Source organism: Boleophthalmus pectinirostris, unplaced genomic scaffold, assembly GCF_026225935.1.
Source record: "Boleophthalmus pectinirostris isolate CB_2022bp ecotype Guang Dong unplaced genomic scaffold, ASM2622593v1 HiC_scaffold_4, whole genome shotgun sequence".
NCBI classification, from domain to species: Eukaryota; Metazoa; Chordata; class Actinopteri; order Gobiiformes; family Gobiidae; genus Boleophthalmus; species Boleophthalmus pectinirostris.
The window spans coordinates 20840458-20859468 of record NW_026571353.1 but is presented as its reverse complement, the minus strand read 5'-3'; the positions used below and the strand labels follow the sequence as shown (position 1 = coordinate 20859468).

Sequence of the window (19011 nt, the reverse complement as noted above, 5' to 3'; positions counted from 1 at the left end):
GCTGCAAAAGGTAACAATGCTCTTTTAATATGTTTAACACTGTAGCCAAAGCTGGCCAGGGATTTGGTCAGCTGGACTTTAAACTGGTTATAGAACCATCGGACCTGCCTTCTTTCACTGTGGTTCTCCTCGCACCTTCTCTGCAAGAAAAGGCTGCATGGACCAGTGACATTAGCCAGGTAATAAACAGTTCCTCCCACACATGTATGTGTATGCCCAGACAACCTGCAGCAAGCTACAAATAGAGTCCACTGAGAATTGTGAGGCATAGTGTTTGAAAAACAATGTAGTGGATAAGCTCCCTTGGGAGACTGCAGCTTAATAAATAAATAATGCAGTTGCACTAACAGAAAAAACAAGTTCTACGCCATTATATAAAACTTCCTTTGACATGTGCTAGCTAGTTACTAAATATTATCTACATTCACAAGCCAAAGAGTGTAAACAATGGAATCTATTAGTTGTTGTTAGTTGAATAAATACAGGGGTAATTTCTCTCTTATTATCTCTCTGCAGTGCATTGATAACATTCGTTGTAATGGCTTGATGACAAGTGTGTTTGAAGAGAATTCCAAAGTTACTGTGCCTCATATGATCAAGTAAGTGTGTGTGTATTCATGCTAAGCATACTTTAATTTCACATTGGTTTTTACAAGGTCAACATTTATTTAACATTGGAATTATACAGTTTTTGATGTCGTTTTGCACTTATTATGGTTTTTAAAGAGGTTATTCATTTAGCTCTTTTGTAATAATCTTATACTTTCTTGCCCAACAGTCACCCATGCTTGCTTGTGTCTGTATGTGTGTACATGATTTATTAGATCCGATGTCCGTCTCCATAAAGATGATGTTGACATTTGCTTCAGCAAGACGCTCAACTCCTGCAAGGTCCCGCAGATCCGTTACGCCAGTGTGGAGCGCCTCCTGGAGCGGCTCACAGACCTGCGCTTCCTCTCCATTGACTTCCTCAACACTTTCCTGCACACGTATAGGATCTTCACCACTGCCGCTGTGGTCATGGACAAGCTCGCAGATATCTACAAGAAACCCTTCTCTTCCATCCCCATCAGGTCATTATACTAACCACTAATGTAACTAATATAACAGTATGGCATGTGTCTATGAACTGCTTCTTATTCTGCTAAACTTAGTATTATCATGAGTAAAATGTTACCTCATCTTTTACTTCATGATTGACTAAAAAAGAAGTGCTATACTGTAGTCATTATTCATTCACTTCACACTTGGAGATGATGAGCTACTATTGTAGCCACAGCTGCCTTGGGGCAGACTGGTGGAAGCAAGGCTGCCAATCTACACCATTCCTGACCACCACCAGCCATTCACCACCAAACAGTGACTGAAGTGTTTTACCTAAGGACACCATGGCAGAACCTGGTCTGATCTGGAATCGATCAGCTGCCCCCTTTTCAAAAAAAAAAAAAAAAAGACAAAAATTTAAAAGATACAAATAAATTCAAGGTTTTAGCACAAAACTTGGACTCATGGACAAACACTAGGAGCAGGGCATTTGAATGAGACGTGAGTGAGTAAACATCAAGTTTGAAATAATCCTGGAGAAAAGGGAAGGATTATGGAAATAGCTGAAGAATTCCAGATCAATCAGCCCGTCATATTGATGCAGAAAGTAGTAAGTAGTTGTTCATGCTCTCATCAATGGTCAGATTTTTGTAGAATAAGTCTTCTAATGTCATGAAATGATGTCACAGCATCAGCTAATATTATAAGAAACAATTATGCAAAATGGACACAGACAATTTGCATGTAACAGGGTAGAACAGCTGTACAGGCGTCTGGTAAAGGACATATTTACATTTCACTTTAGGTTTAAAATTACCTCAAGTGCTTTTCACATCCAGAGGAGGTGCCTCGTTCTGACTAACCCTTGCTCAAAAGTGGTGCTAAACCATTTATTGTTGGAAGCCAGTACAACTTAAATGCATCTCCGTGTACCGGTAAATGTTATTTCAGCCGTGTAGCTAGCTCATACTGTTTATTTGTCCAGTCCTTTATAAGGGCTATGTCAAGTACCAATGTTTAGTGCTTTTCTGTGTCCTCATATGGCACCATAAGCTGTTGTTAGTTTATTTTTTCCCTCTTTTTTCCCCACTTTTAAAATAGATTTGGGTTAGGATTTATTGAATAGAACAGTATGGAATGGATGCTGAGCGGGGAGAGACTTTCAGCATACTGTAACAGTCAGGAAATAATCTCACAAACACAATTGAGCATATTAATGGTTTTCAGGTTCCTGTTATAGGTGACATTTTGAAGACATTTCACAGAGATAGAATATTTTGTTTAAAATTGTGAATTGCTATGGCAGTTGTCCTATTTTTCTCATTCTGAAACCTATGCATAGGTGAAACAGCCTAAACCATGACCATTTGCTTATAATATTTTCTGTTTCATTAATTTGACACATAAAATTATTTACACAACCCTACCTGTGTTGTCCAATTAAGTTCGGTTTTATATATATGTATAAAATAAATAGAGGTTTGTACATAATATTCAACTATAACTTACTATATGTCTTCTGTGTATGTCTTGTCAACATCAAGAGTTATTCATTGTAATTGTTTTTATCTGTGGTCCACCCTCATGTTGCCCACAGCTACCGGACGCAGTATCACTCATTTGATCGTCTGTCCATCTCATCCATCTGTCCTGACTACAGCACCAGGATCAAGAAGATAACCATCGACCAGTCAAAGTAACACGCTCTGCCTGTTTCTTTCCTCTTCTTCTTCTCCTCCTCCTCCTCCTCTTCCTCCTCCACCTCCTTTAGTCCTTTGTGCATGGATTCATGAGTGTGCTTTGTTATAACAGACAGGGTTTGTGTTCAGATGTCTTCACCCAGGATCCTGTGGTGACATTGATACTTTCTCTACAGGACATTACTTAATCAATAGTCTTTATGCTCAAATCTATATTCCACACATCTGACTCTCCTTCAGTTCTCTTCTTCCTCTTGGTTTCTTTCCCACTTTATAATAAATAGTTCTTCTGTCAATGCATAATTTTAACTCTGGCTTCTGCATGATTACTCATATGACAATTACAAAACAATACTGGTGACATATTGTAAGTTGTATTGTTGAATGGAGGACATGCATCAGTGAGTCACAGCATCTTACTAGGATCTTAACTGTAATAAAGGGATTACACTTTAATATTTGATATTGATTTGCGGATCTTTCAAATGCCACTGAAAATATTATAAATGAGATCTCTCTTTAGATTAGTAGCTTGTCCATTAGGATAAGGTTGTAGGGATGGTAATATTCACTAATAATATAGTCACTAAGTAAATCGATTGGGAACTGACCTATGTACCTATAAATACCTATATATACTATATGTACAATTATGTGTGCAGAATCTTCAGAAATGCTGTATTTACAGTCATTATTACTTTAGTGCATCCTTCCTTTTCAGGTCTTTGGAGTTGTTCTTTGCCACCAGTCAAAACAACAGAGGTGGGGACCACATTAATGATAAATCTCCTCGTCTTTGCCGCAAGTTCTCCTCCCCGCCCCCCCTGTCCATCCAGTCCCGCACCTCGTCCCCTGTACGGATGCGTAAACTGTCCCTCCACTCTCCAGTCACATCCAAGGTGGGAGGTCTGGACCTGACCAGTCCTGTGTCCAACCCTACCCTGAACCACAACAGCTCCCAGTCTGCAGGCAGCAGCCCCACCTCAGCCAGCACTCCTCAGACCCCCACCCCCCAGACTCCGACCCTGAGTGCTGTGTCTCCCCCTCCTCCCTCCACCTCCCCTCCTCATGGCAACCCCACCTCCCCTCCACATAGCAACGGCAGGCTGCCCCAGGACCATGCCCCTCCCATCCCATCATCTCCAGACCAGAGCACCAGCCCCAATGCAGAGGGGGACGAAGTGCCCAGAGCTGACCCCTTCTGTGGCAAACTGCGCCGCAGCATTCGCAGAAGTAAGATAGTTCATTTTACTATCAAAGAAGTTGTCAAATTTACCCCTCATCATTACTCAAAGTGGTATTTTGAGTAATCCATATTTGAATGATCCATTATTATCCTGCATTTAAGGCTTTATTATTTAGACAATTTCAGTTTTCACCTACCCCCTATCCATTTTATTTAGCATTTTATTTCCTTGTGATTAGTTGAAAAATCCAGGCATGTACATAAAAAATGCTTGAAAGGCTGCCATTAAGAGGCGGTGCTTGTAGCAGAGAATTAGTTTAACAGTTTTGAACAGGAAGTCAATTAACCTGTTTCTATTCTCAAATTGTAAGTGATTATAATTTAAGATAATGGTCTACATACGTGACCATTAATTGCTAAATACCAGAAAAAAGACTAATATGTCTTCCTTAACTTTTCATATAGCTTTAACATGTTGTTTATAATAATAATTATAATAACACACACATTACATCTATAATATATATACAGTACCTTATTTTATCACTATCACATGCTCCCTACAGTAGATACTGTATATGAATCCAGTGTTCTCAGTAGGAACAACCTCACAGGACGCCATTATCTCCCTTGTACTGGTGCTCGTGTCCACTCTGATGAGTTTGTGCAGTTAGTGTTTGCACATTGGGGCCAGGCCTGTGTTAAACCTTCATTATCAAAACACATAGAACAGCAATATATGTGCTTTGGTAACTGTCTACCCTGTAGTGACATTAGATGTTCAAACCTCCTCTACATCCCTTTTAAGGACAGCTAGATTTTTAGAGCACATTAGTTTTGATGTGATTCATTCTACCTGCAGATATCTACTGGTTTCAGCTCACTGTTCAAGATATAGTATTTAGTTTTAAAATGTTAATTGCTATAGCAAAGCTCTTAATTTGTTACCATTCTGAAACTATGGACATGCATTTTACTGCAACACAATGATAAGCATTTTGCCTGAATTGCTAACAAAAATAACATAATATTTAAAATGTGAAAATGTGTATTTAAGCCAACCAAAGAGAGTCTCGAGAAAGTGAAGTATTGGTGTCAGTTCCATGGGCAAGTATTTAAAAGGGTAAATTAAGTAAAAGTCTCCATGCCACTGCATGCTTAGGGGTAATTGTGTTACCCTGCAGATTAAATCAAAATATGGAATGCTGTTTCCTCATCACGAACATACTTGGAGTTGTGTTTTGTTTAATTCACACATGTTTAATACACAAAGCCTGCATATTTAGAGTTCTTCTTTCAAACAAAAAACACTCCACCTTGTGATATTGTGTGGTAATACCAGAAGTCAATCAATCAATCAATCAATCAAACTTTATTTGTATAGCACTTTTCATACATTTAAAATGTAGCACAAAGTGCTTCACATGCAACAGAAAAATTACAATACAATAATTAAAATCAAGAGCAACCCCCCACCCCATCCCTTTGTTTCATCCATATATACAACCATTTAAACATAAACATAAAAACAAAAACATAAAACTCCTAAAGGTTATTATAAAAATCAAAATGGAGACAAAGTAAAACAGTAATGATAATTTAATTTAGAATAAATAAATAATAATAATAATAATAATAATTTAAGTTAAGACAGATAAAAGTTTCAATTAAAAGCTAAATTAAAAAGATAGGTTTTGAGCTTACTTTTAAAAATATGAACACTCGCAGCGGACCTCAGATCCTCAGGCAGACTGTTCCACAAACGGGGGCCATAAAAGCTGAATGACGCCTCACCGTGAGTTTTAGTTTGGACTCTTGGGACAGTTAAAAGAAAACTACCTGAGGACCTGAGAGTCCGAGAGGGCTCATATGATAAAAGCAGATCAGATAAATAAATAGGACTAAGACCATTAAGAGCTTTATAAACTAATAAAAGAACTTTAAAATCTATCCTGAACGCTCACAGGAAGCCAGTGCAGAGACTTCAGTACTGGGGTGATGTGCTCTCGCTTCCTGGTCCTTGTCAGCAGTCGTGCTGCAGAGTTTTGGAGGAGCTGCAATGGAGCTGTAGATTTCTTTGGAAGACCAGAAAGGAGAGCATTGCAGTAATCAACACGGTTTGTAATAAAAGCATGTATTAAAATCTCAGCACTGGCTTGAGAGAGAAATGGTCTGACTCTGGCAATATTTTTTAGATGATAAAAACCGGATTTAGTGATGGACCTGATGTGTGGCTCAAAGCTAAGCTCACTATCAAGAATAACTCCTAAACTTTTCACCCTCTCACAGGGGTTCAGTGAGTAGGTTTGGAGCTTAGCTTTGAGCCTCTCTCTCTGAGCTTCAGGACCAATAATTAAAACCTCGGTTTTGCCCTGGTTGAGCTGCAGGAAGTTTGCTGCCATCCAGGACTTAATATCTAAAATGCAGTTAAAAAGGGTGTCGATCGGGCTCAGGTCACCAGGAGACACGGCTATATAGAGCTGGGTATCATCAGCGTAGCTATGAAAGTTAACACCGTGTCTCCTGATGACCTGTCCTAGTGGCAGCATGTAAAGATTAAAAAGGGTTGGACCTAAAATTGAGCCCTGGGGAACACCGCACTCCATTTTACATTTTGCGGAGGAGTGTTCCCCAAGACTAACATAAAAATCCCTGTTTGTTAAAAAAGATTTGAACCAGTTAAAAACAGACCCAGAGAGACCGACTGCATAATGTAATCTATCTAGTAAAATACAGTGGTCTACAGTGTCAAATGCTGCCGTGAGATCCAACAGCACCAGGACTGACAGGTTCTTCTTGTCCATGTTGGATCTTATATCATCGAGGATTTTTACTAGTGCAGTCTCTGTGCTGTGGTGAACTCTAAAACCAGATTGATGAATTTCAAAGATATTGTTGGCAATCATAAAATCATTAATTTGGTTAAAAACTATTTTCTCTAAAATTTTACTTAAAAACGGCAGATTGGACACAGGTCTGTAGTTACTGAGCAGGGAGGGGTCCAGGTTGTCCTTTTTAAGCAGAGGTTTGACCATAGCAGTTTTGAGTGGTGTTGGAAAAACCCCTGTCTGCAGCGACAAATTTACAATGTTAAGGACTTCTTGGGCTAAAAAATTAAAAACTGATTTAAAAAGTGATGTAGGGATAGGATCTAAAAAACAAGTGGCTGGTTTCAATTGTAAAATTATTTTGTTAAGAGTCGTAGCATCAACCAGGGCAAAACTATCAAGTGTGTTTGATAAAATCAAAGGACTTGTAATACAGATGTTACTTGGTTGTATCTGTTGCAGGTCAGCTCTAATGGACTGTATTTTATTGCTGAAGTAAGTCACAAAATCCTCACAGTTTGGCATGTTTGATGGCTCCTTCCAATTACGAACAGGGTCGATAACCGAACTAATCGTGGAGAATAGAATCCTGGGATTTTTAATGTTATTTATAAGTTGGGAGAGGTATGCTTGTCTTTCGCTTTTCATACCATTATTGTATTTTCTCACTTGTTCACGGTAAATTTCATAGTTTATTGTAATTTTATTCTTGCGCCATTTTCTTTCTGCTTTTCTACAATTTTGCTTCAGTTGTCTTGTTTTTTCATTTTTCCAAGGAGAAGAAGTGCTCCACTGTGTTTTTAAACTCCATACACATTCAATATAATCATTTAGATAATTTCAGTTCTGAATTCCCATTCCTGCTGAACTAAAGGTAAAAAGTAGCTGTTAACTTTTAAACTACAATTGCATGGCACCAAGGTGGAACAGAGCATTTTGATCTTTGGTGTTATAGACAGACTAATAATAAAGGGTTGCTCAAACATGTGTGAACGAAACAAAACAGAACTCCACATATGTTTTTGAGGAGATAACAACATTCTAATATGACTTAACATTCTCAAGAGTCACTTTTGCATAATATAGGACATTTAAACTGGGCTAAAACCACGATCAAACCAGGAAAAGTGTGTGAATGCAGTGGGTTTAGCACCAGGATATTGAGTGCAGCAGCCTTATCATGATTCCTTCTATCCCTGATTTGTGCTTTAGCGGTGCTGGAGTCTGTGTCATTGGAGAAAATCCTTCCTGAGTCCCCCCAGAGCAGTGAAGCAGGAGATATGTCGCCATGCCGATCCCCTTCCACACCTCGCCACCTCCGCTATCGCCAGCCTGGAGGTAAGACGGCAACGCTTCCTGGTTTAGGAGCATACAGTGAGAAATGGCTCAATTAGCTGGGCATAGAAAACATAGCAGGTCTGTTACACCCCTGACAACATAACTAAAAAGGAATTAGCAGAATTTCATAGCTTGTTTTTGGATTCCTTTAAAGAGCTGTTTTCTGATTTATGTTATAATGTTGTTTCCTCATCAAAACGTGGAGTTGTGCTTTGTTTCGTTCACACATTGTATTTATCACACAAACATAAACAGGCGAGAGTTCTTCTCTCAAATGGAAAACACTCCGCCTCCCACCTTGTGATGTCATGTGGTAGTACAGGAAATGCACCACTGTGTTTTTAATTACACCATCACCAAAATCATCACCGGAAACTACTGCTTCATAAGATCACAAGGTGGAACAAAGCATTTTGAGCTTGGACATGTAGACAGACTAATAATGCAAGATTACTCAAACATTTCACTCAATAATTTTGTTAATGCCAAGTTGTGTTGCTTATTTATTTTTATTTATCGCCATATTATCTATCAATATTACACCCAGACAAACAGACACAAAAGCAAAAGCTGATGTCAGAAGTAAACTGACATGTGTATAATAAACATTTAAATGATATGGTTAAAGTGTCAGTTGCCATGGGTGACAAAACATATGACTCCAATAACGCTCCTTAGAGACAGTATACAAGCTGCTGACTGAGCATATGTGAAGTATAGTGTAATAAACAGTCACCATCATCTCCTTTTAGGATTATAATCACTGAAGGAAAGAGCTGCAAATGTCTTGGTGGCACAACGCAGGTCTAGAGAAGTCCATGGTGTGACTAATTTGGTCTATTTCGGTGCAAAAGGGACATTTTCAAAGTGATAATTAGGTGGTCTTTATGTGGTGTAGGTCTGTGGATGTGTGGTTATCGTGGAGCTTGCATTCACAGCGCTCTTGAATTGGGTGTCATAATTTCAAATGGAGGACAGGGACCTCTATAACTCTATGGGAGATTAAATGTTTTTGAAAGAAATGACTAAACTGAAAATTCACAAATGTTTGAACTTTATATTTTTGTTTGGGATCATATCCATGAACTTGCTCTGTTAATCTTTGTGTCTTAAAGACTTTCAGCTAAAGGCATGCTTGTGTGCCTGAATAATGCCACCATTTTGAATATCGGAACTGGAAATTTATTTTTGTGGACCTAAAAGAAACTGTGTTAACTGTGAATCAATGAAACATCTGCATTTTAATTAGTGTTCAGTGTTAAACTATTGTTCCTTAAAAATCCTATAATACACATAAATTATTTTTGTGAGCTTTAAACCATGTTACAATTTTGTAACCTCATAAAAAAATAAATAAAAATAAAAATAAAAACATACAGATTTGAGTTTAGTTTCATTCACTCATGTTTAAATAATCCTTTATTATTTTGTATTAGTCTGTTTACATCTCCAAAGCTCAAAATGCTTTGTTAACAACTACCTTTTACCTTTAGTTCAATAGAGATTAGCAATTCCAGGACTGAAATCAACCAAATGATCCTACTGAAGGTGTATGGAGCTTAAAAACATATTGGAGCACCTTCTGTTTTACCACATAACATTACAAGGTGGAGTGCTTTCACTTAGAAGAGAGAAGAACTAAATATACAGGGTTTGTGTGTTAAATATATGTAAATGAAACAAAACACAACTCCAGGTATGTTTTTACGAGGAAACATTATAAAGTACAGTAGATGAGAAAATAGCATTATATTGACCCTTTAAGTTACTGTTGTAATAGTTGATTACCACATGTACAATTTCATGGCGTGTGTTTTTAGTCCAGTCTGCAGAAAACTCTCGTCACTCAGTTTCTCCAGCTTCGGCCTTTGCTATCGCCACCGCCGCCGCAGGACACGGGACTCCACCAGGTAAGACCCCGGAGACAAACCAAGGGATGAAAAACTCTAGCAAAAGAGCTACATTGATTGTGACTGTGTTTTTTTTTTCTGTTTTCATTTAAATTCCAGTATTTACAAACTCTGAAAGAACGTGTGATAAAGAGTTCATCATCCGCAGAGCTGCGACTAACAGAGTCCTGAATGTGCTGCGCCACTGGGTGTCCAAACACTCACAGGTCAGTCCACTCACCCACTGTACCCACTGTATGCACTGGGCTATAAATATATATGAGAAAGAGAGAGAAAAGGAGAGACAGAGAGAAGCAGGGAGAGAGGGAGAGAGAGAGGGAGAGGGAGGTAACGGGAAAGAGAGCTAGAGAGAGGGATGGAGGTGGGGTGGGAAGAGGTAGAGAGAGAGGTTGAGAAAGACAGAGCGAGGAGGATTGAGAGAGAGTGACAGAAGGAGGTAAAGCGACAGAGAGTGAGAGATGGGCTTAGGAAGAGAATGAGAAGGACTGAGAGAGGGGTGATAAAATAAAGAGAGAGGGGGGAGAGAGGGAGCGAATAAGCGAGAGAAAGAGAGAAGGCTAAGAGTGGAAAGGGAAAGGGAAGAGAAGTGAGGGTGAGAGAGAGAAAGAGATATAGGATGGAATAAAGAAAGATGTAGAGGAATGGGGGGCAAGGGAAAGAACAGACGGGGAGTGAAAGAGAAAGAAAGGGGGTTAAAGGCAGGGAGGATGGTAGTGAGAAGAGAGAGATGGTGGAAAAGAGACCACAGAAAAGGTTTATAGACAGAGGGAGGGGGAGAGAGGAGTTGCTGAGGAAGAGAGAGGCAGAGATAAGAGATAGAGAGAGAAAGAGACAGAGAGGGGTGAAAGAGGATGTGGGGGCAGAAGAGTGTGTTTGAGAGAGAGAAAGATAGGAGAGGGAGAGAGGGAGATTGCTCATGTTCTTCTACATTAAGATCTATGGTCTCATTAGAGGGGTTTCTTCTTGCTCTGATGCATTGGTTTTTACAGTAACTACACTCACTATCACTGCCCTGAGCCAAGTGGTCAGCTCTCTCCCTTCTATTCTCCTACTAAGCAGCTGGTGTTGCCTGTAATGAATTGAACATGAAGATAATTGTCTGACTGCTGCTCAGGGGTGCTCCTAGCCCTACTGTATTGATTAGGTTTATGCTCTTCCTTCAATAATACCAAACGCCGTGTTGACAGGTCCACTTTAATTGGTCTATTAACACTGAAAGAGGCCATGGCGCAAATGCGTACACCCACTCACTCCAGGAACAAAGAGCTTGTTAACCAACCTTTAAACGCAGTGAAAAGGGAGAGATGTGCAGAAAAAGGACTTCATGTAAAAGCAATGGTTTTATCCAGGAAAGAGCGCTCAGCAAATTCAGGAGCCAGCGGGCCTCATTAGGTTTATGATACACAATGGAAAGACCAGCTAATACAGAGATTTAAGGTAGTTGTAGCTGAGTATAAAGGTGTTGTCTCGATTCAAACTTGATTTCAAACTCAATTTTAATCCAAAGAAAACTCTTACCCAAAGCCACTGCACTGATCTAGTGTTTTTTTTTTTAAATCAACGATTAACTCCTGTCTCCAAGCTTCATATTATAATCTTATATATGCAATTTTTAACTTTCAGTCATAACAGATTTAAATCACTTTAACATGTTGCCATGTTCAGGAGTATTGACATAGGGCCAAACGTGTATCTAGTTCTGTACTAGTTTCATATAGAGTAGATTTTTTGCAGCTCTGTCCTATTTACTGATGCTTTGACAGGCAAGATATCTCTCTATAGGCTATTATTCTAGATCCCAGGTAAACAGATAAGAATCCCACACAGAAAATATATATAATTGTAAATATAAATTGTCATATTATAACTATATATGGGATTGTGATTCATGGATACAAGAATGTAAAAAAAGTTGCTCTGCTTTTCCTGGTGAGCTTGCTTTATAATGTTAATATCTGGATGTGTATTGTGGTTGTTCAGGACTTTGAAATGAATGCTGAATTGAAGATGTCTGTGGTGTGTCTCCTGGAGGAGGTTCTTCGAGACCCAGACCTACTGCCTCAGGAGAGGAAAGCCACTGCTAACATACTGAGGTACAGTGGTGCATTCAAGTGCTTTCAAAATGTAGGTGTAAATAATGTCTACAGCAAAGTCAACATTCTGTATCTGTTTCAGTGGTCTCTCACAGGATGAAATGGAGGAGTCCCAACTAAGGATAGAGGATATTTTACAAATGGTGAGAACAATCTTAACCTGTTGGGAATTCTGATTGCACGATTGTCTGTGCAAAATAGAATGATCTATCTATCTATGTATCTATGTATCTATCTCTATCTCTATCTCTGTCTCCTTGTCTGAATCCAGTGTTCAAATATCTGCAGCCCTTAGCCCTACAGCGAGGAGCAGTTGTCACAAACTATATCTGTCATAGCATCTTAATTTAGATCTTTCTAATCTTGTTCACCAGGCCTGGCCCATGGTGTGAGCATCTGTGCGTTGTTAACTGGACTGTGGCTCTGATTGAATGTAGATGTAAATATATGTTCTGTTTCTGTGTTTAGGCGGACTGTCCGAAGGCTGAGTGCTTTGAGTCTCTGTCGGCGATGGAGCTAGCAGAGCAAATAACACTACTGGACCATATTGTCTTCAGAAGCATCCCCTATGAGTCAGTCTATTTTTTTAATCTTTTTATTTTTTATTTATTTTTGCATTTTTTATGGTACCTCGATAATTCCATGGAAATAGAAAGTTAAAGCCATACTTAGGAACATTCTCCATGGTGAAGAAATTGATTTTTTTTTTCCATAACGTGGAAGATTATAACTAATAAACAACATTTATATGGAAAAATAAGAGTCAGGGTTGTGGAGATGCATGTTTTTACAACTTCAGTAAACACAACCAAAATGGAACATACATGCTTTTATTTTAATCTATTTTTTAGCTAAAAAGTTACATACTGTGGCTTTGAGTTTAAAGTCAAGTAACTTTTCTTGTAGGGAATCCTCCAGCTGTCCTCAGGACGTTACTTCATTGCCTGGAATGTTTCACTGTATGGCATTAACTATATGTATATCCTGCATTTATTAATTTATGGACTGCAGAATAGCTTCAAAACATTTCTGTGAGTGGCCATGAATGTGAACTGGAACTATTCAAACTATAGATTTTGAAAGAATAAATATTCATAGGAATAGGTTTGTATATCACGGTTTTACAGTGGTAAGACCTAAATGGAACTAGAGACCATGTGATAATGCGATGTATAGAACTTAATGTGTAAATGTGAATGATTGTGCAGAGTAAATAAAATATGGGGTGTATAGCATTATCTAAAAATGTGTTACATAAATCATTATTAAAGGTGTATTATGTAACTTTTTGGATGGGAGTCCATTCTGCTTCTTTCTATAGATATGTCATTGTTTTGCCTGAAATGTTTCACAATATGACATTAAAAAGATCTACCTTACATTTATTTAATTACAGATGTTTTTATTGCTCAAAAATACCTTGAAAAACTGTGAGCGGGGTTGCGTCTCCACAGATCTGACTAGTAACTTAGTCTGGGTTGGTCTCCATGAAGATAGAAAGCTACCTTTACTACCGTACTGTGAAACACAACCAGACAAAGCAATTACATCTCCACAGAGAAAAGCATTTGATGGACCCTCCACCAGAAAGGTTACACAATGCACAATAAAGGCATTATTATTATCATGATAAGGTTTTTTCTATTGCTTGCCTCACCACTGTTGCCTGGAGTTAGTGAGTGTTTGTAGTAACTCTTTCAGGGCATTTCTCATGCCATAAATGCTTAATGTGATTTTCTGATCCCCCCCCCACTCATATACAGAGAGTTCCTGGGCCAAGGCTGGATGAAAGTAGACAAGACCGAGCGCACGCCTTACATCATGAAAACCAGCAAGCACTTTAATGATGTGAGCATGGAACCACATTCTTACTTTTGCTTTAAGGCTCTCTTTTAATAAGTTGCATTCACATTGTAGCATTTGATTATGTTATAATTTCAAATGGAGGGCAAGGGCTTATGTAATTCTATGGGAGATTCACTGTTTTTGAGAGAAATATACAAACTTAATCCTACAGTTTAGTTTACAGTTTAGTCCATTCTTAAACTTAGACAACCTTGATCCACAAGGGAAATTATCTGGACACTGTCGCTCACACATCACAACATATTATAATAACAAAGAGCAACAATATAAATGATAATAATGTTGTTTTTTAAAAGTACCAAAAATAGCAAGAGATTGGTGTCAAATAAGGCATCGTTATACAAAGGTATATATACAAGTAAAAATAAAATACAGGAATATTGTACAAGTAAAATAAAATACAGAAATATTGTAATACAAAATATATCGTCTGTATAGAAGAGGTTGGTAAGAGGAAACAGTACAAAGATGAAATAGTGATTGACGTGACATAGGGTTATCTATTCAGGTACCTTGGTCACGTCTTTGATGTTGAACAGTGGCCCTGCTTCCTGAAGCTACTGTGAAAAAAGTATTTCTCATTGTTTATTTATATCGATAGTGAAGTCTTTATGACTGAAAGTCATACAGAGATATTTACCATAAACAAGGTAAACAAATCTGCAATCTGACAGCTGAATGACCTATACTACACAATTTTCTGATCTAATTTCAGCCCTGAAATTTCCAGTCTCTACTGAAAAAAGGATAAAAGGTAGCTATTAATTTGAAAACTACCACTTGGAAGTTGGAAAAGAGCATTTTGAGCTTTTGAGATGTAGACAGACTAATAATAAAGGGTTACTTAAACCATTTATTATGAATGTGAATGAAATAAAAAACAACTCTGGGTATGTTTTTGATGAGGCAACAACATTATAATGGATATGGATGGATGGATTAAAGATCATAAGAGTCAAATTTGGACCATAAGACAGCAAATTCCACTGAAGAATTCTCACCTCACACGACCTGTTCTTCTTGTTTGGCTTCCATACAGATGAGTAACCTGGTGGCGTCTCAGATCATGACCCACACAGATGTAGGCTCGAGGGCCAGCTCTATAGAGAAGTGGGTGGCTGTGGCTGACATCTGCCGCTGTCTCAACAACTACAACGGCGTCCTGGAGATCACCTCTGCTCTTAACCGCAGCGCCATCTACCGCCTGAAGAAAACCTGGGCCAAAGTCAGCAAGCAGGTGCTGTACACATCCTATGTACGGGAGGCAGTAAATCAGGGAAATCTGAGAATATTCAGGCTTATTAACTACTTAAGTTGAGGGTTTGGGCTAGAAGTTAGTGGCACAAGAAAAAAAAACAATTCTTTCAATACAATTCTGATTCCTAATTTGGCTTTTTTTAGGTTTAAAATTTTACAATTATGATTTGAGAAATAAAAATGTAAGAAAACACAAATAACAATGAAACAATATTTTAATAAATAATAAAGTATTGGGAAAATAATATTTTCTTGTGCTTAAATTGTGCCATAGAGAACTCTACTCTCTTGTGTAATTTTCAAGATATTTTCAACTTTTCTTCAATATTCATTCATTCACTGATACTTGATTTGTGTGAAAAAAAAAAAAAAAAAAAAAAATATATAATATATATATATATATATATATATATATATATATATATATATATATATATATATTTTTTTTACAACAGATATTATCCCACTAAATTAAATAAAAATCTGTTCTTCGAGTAGTTGTTTATTGGGGCTTAGAGAAGTGTAGTTATTATAAAGACGCGTCACCAAACTTGCTGATATATTAATGAAGTGTGTGAATGGACAATAAGGGCAACAGTAGCTAAGTCGGTGAGTGTTTGTCCACTGATCTGAAGGCTGGCAGTTTGAATCCCGCTCTCAACATTAACATTGGTAGAGCGGTCAGATCCACTGACCCACAGGTTGGTGGTGCCATTCAAGCTTCCACAGATGAATGCTGTTATTGTGTCCTTGGACAAGACACTTAGCCCACCTTGCATCCAGTGTCTGTGTGAAGATAAAAATGACTGGGTGAGTGATTCCTTGATGTAAACTGCATTCAGTGCCTAGAAGGTGGAAAAAGGCTATATAAAAATGTGACCATGATCATTTACCGTTTACCATAGACTGTGGGCGAAGATTGGCAGCCATGTCTGTCAAAAATTATTAATGCAATGTAAAGCACCTTTAAGTCTCAAAAATAGTGCTATATAAATTCAGTACCTTATTAAATGTAAAGTCTATTTCAATTATTTCTTTTTATGTGTTCTTTTAGACTAAAGCACTGATGGACAAACTGCAGAAGACTGTGTCATCAGAAGGTCGCTTCAAAAATCTGAGGGAAACTCTAAAAAAGTAGAACATGATTTCATCTGATGTTGCTACAGCTGGGCCTGACAGTGTTAGTGTAACCTCTGACCTTTACTCTGTCCTTTAGCTGCAACCCTCCTTGTGTGCCATATCTGGGAATGTATCTGACAGACTTGGCCTTTATTGAGGAAGGAACACCAAACTTTACCGAAGAGGGTCTCGTTAACTTCTCCAAGATGAGAATGGTGAGCCCATTAAGTAAATGTGATTTAAAAATACACTGGTTTAAAAAAAAATTGTGAAAAAAACAAAAAGCAAAACAAACAAACAAAAAAAACCCCATATCTAACTATATCTTCCTCAGATTTCCCATATCATCCGAGAAATTCGACAGTTCCAGCAGACTCCATACAGAATAGAGCACCAACCCAAGGTACCTCTACCCCTTTTTCAATTCACAATTTAAAGACTAGATTTCTCTATAGGATATACTATAGATTATAAGAAAAACGTACAATATCCTATGTCAATATCACTTTCTTTCTTATAAAATTTTATGTGGCCTTACACTAGTATAGGTCAAAAAAATCCAGGAAAGATTCAATTTTCTCCTATTAATGGTTTTTCAATATAGATACTTGTTCAAATGATTATAACTTCTCATCACAATAATATCACTCTCTGAGAGCCCTAGTTTATAAATCTGTCTAAAGGAAATTGTCCATACAGTGCATGTGGAGCAGCATGAAGCATATTCCAAGTTCTTTATTTTCAGACAATTTGAAACACATGGAGCTGAAACAGACGAAACTGCTGTTTATTTCTCTGCAGGTGACCCAGTACCTGTTGGATAAGACTCTGATCATGGATGAAGACACACTATATGACCTCTCCCTGAAGATCGAGCCCAGGCTTCCAGCTTGAGTAGGGGGGGGCTGCTATTGGCCAATGATTGCAGGACCCTACGGCTACATGGCCATTTCATCTTCTGATCAGTGCAGATGGAAGAGTGAAGCAAAGTTATGACAGCTTTGTGCATAGAACAATGAGAAAGACTGATGTCATGAAGATATCCGCTGATGTGGGATTCAGCTGTGAATGGGGTTGCAGAACTATGGCACTTTGAGAGCAGGAAAGTGACAGATGTTATGGAGCTGGTAGGAAATGGTTTAAAACGAATGGCATGCTGCTGTGCACTCATTATTGATAGTGAAACAGGCAGATCGGGGAAGCTGGAGAGTTTGTCTGCGTGGTGGGAATTGATCAAAACTATGGATTTTACTGATGTAGCAAATACAGAGTGTGTGGAGGAGCAGTTTTGGATAGTTTTTGTAGTCTTTGTTCTGCTGCCTGTGCATTTCTGTTTTGCATTTTACTCAGAGCATGTCTCCCTACATGCTTCTGTCATGACAAAGAGCTAGCATGATTTGAGCTCAAGATATTACTGCGCAAAAGGCCTTCATCTTGACCCTGATTCTGCCTTATACTCAGATACTGGTCTATGCCACTATTGCATCCTCAGTGTTGGATATGCTCTCTGTTACATACAAACAGAAAAATGTGACATGCTTGATGTTTTTATTTTTTGTACCTAAGAATGCTAAAAATATATGTGAATGATGTTAAAGGTTATACATTTTTGTGCCTTCTAATAGTTTATGGGTCAGTGTTTCAACAGTGTTTGCAACACCCCCTTAGCCACCATCCCAAATTGTACACTCTTAGTTTAAAATCGTCTACAGGTCCTCCATGGTCAGTAAAACAATAAAACAGGTCGTAGGTAATCGTAGCATGTTAGTGCTGATTAAGTGAATCATTGCAACCAATATCCCTCTGGTGTTTAGTCAGTTCCTGAACTTGTGCAGTTTTTGTGCTCAGTTAGGTAGACTGGACACAGGCTGGACAGGCCCTGCATTCTTCAACATGTAGCTTTGCTAGAGTGAGAATTACTGTTATTATCATGCTATTTATTTATCCTAAGTTTTTTTTTTTTTTGCTATTTTTTTGTAAAACTGGTGATTATAAATTGTTATGCTGTAAATATGGATTGCTTTTATCTTGTTGGTCCTATAGATTGAATTTTGCATCCCATGCTTTTTTATGGCAAGATACTTGTTGAAGTACATTCTAAAGAATAAAAAACAGTTTTAAACTTTGAGAAAAAAATGTAGCATTTGAAATATGTCCTGCATGCACACATGTGTGGCATGTTGTGTGAATGAACTGGCTTCTCTTCTCTCTTCTTTTCTTGTACTGTCTATGTAGCTGTCATTGACTCTTTAAAGGCCTAAAACACTTGAGCATGATTGCCTCATAGAGTGCTTCACTAAATCAAACCATTTACACAGATGTACTGGAGAATAATGTCAACGTTCAGAGTGTGTACCCACATCTGTATTTAACCGGCTGTCTGTTACGTTTACAGAATGCCTTGTTTGTAATACATCTGTTGAATGTCTGTTATTTGTTTTAAGTGATTGCATTTTTCATTTAGGAGCAGAGGAAATAAAGTCAACACGCCTTATGTTTGTGGTGAACTATTATTTCTCAGACACAAACATTTTACACAGTTTTAGGTCAGGCATGTCCAAACTATGGCCCGTGGGCCAAATGCGGCCCCCAGACAAATTTTTCTTGGCCCTCAGGCTTCCAGATGACTTTAACCAAATTACCTTGCATCAATTAAAAATGAACTTTATA

The 19011-nt window shown here is 38.1% G+C and overlaps 1 protein-coding gene across 1 annotated transcript in view; it reads left to right on the top strand.

The window, feature by feature from the left end:
* Nucleotides 1-18214, top strand: part of rasgrf2b (Ras protein-specific guanine nucleotide-releasing factor 2b) — a 42323-nt gene extending 24109 nt beyond the window's left edge. Inside the window, exons 13-28 of the mRNA XM_055162141.1 lie at nt 46-179; nt 517-599; nt 825-1073; nt 3466-3977; nt 7971-8096; nt 9917-10006; nt 10106-10212; nt 11987-12099; nt 12182-12242; nt 12568-12671; nt 13863-13947; nt 15005-15202; nt 16277-16356; nt 16439-16556; nt 16676-16744; nt 17143-18214. Of these exons, the coding sequence (XP_055018116.1) occupies nt 46-179; nt 517-599; nt 825-1073; nt 3466-3977; nt 7971-8096; nt 9917-10006; nt 10106-10212; nt 11987-12099; nt 12182-12242; nt 12568-12671; nt 13863-13947; nt 15005-15202; nt 16277-16356; nt 16439-16556; nt 16676-16744; nt 17143-17235 (2222 nt within the window). The 3' untranslated portion in view covers nt 17236-18214. The remainder of the gene's footprint in view (nt 1-45; nt 180-516; nt 600-824; nt 1074-3465; nt 3978-7970; nt 8097-9916; nt 10007-10105; nt 10213-11986; nt 12100-12181; nt 12243-12567; nt 12672-13862; nt 13948-15004; nt 15203-16276; nt 16357-16438; nt 16557-16675; nt 16745-17142) is intronic.
* The last annotated feature ends 797 nt before the right edge of the window (nt 18215-19011 follow it).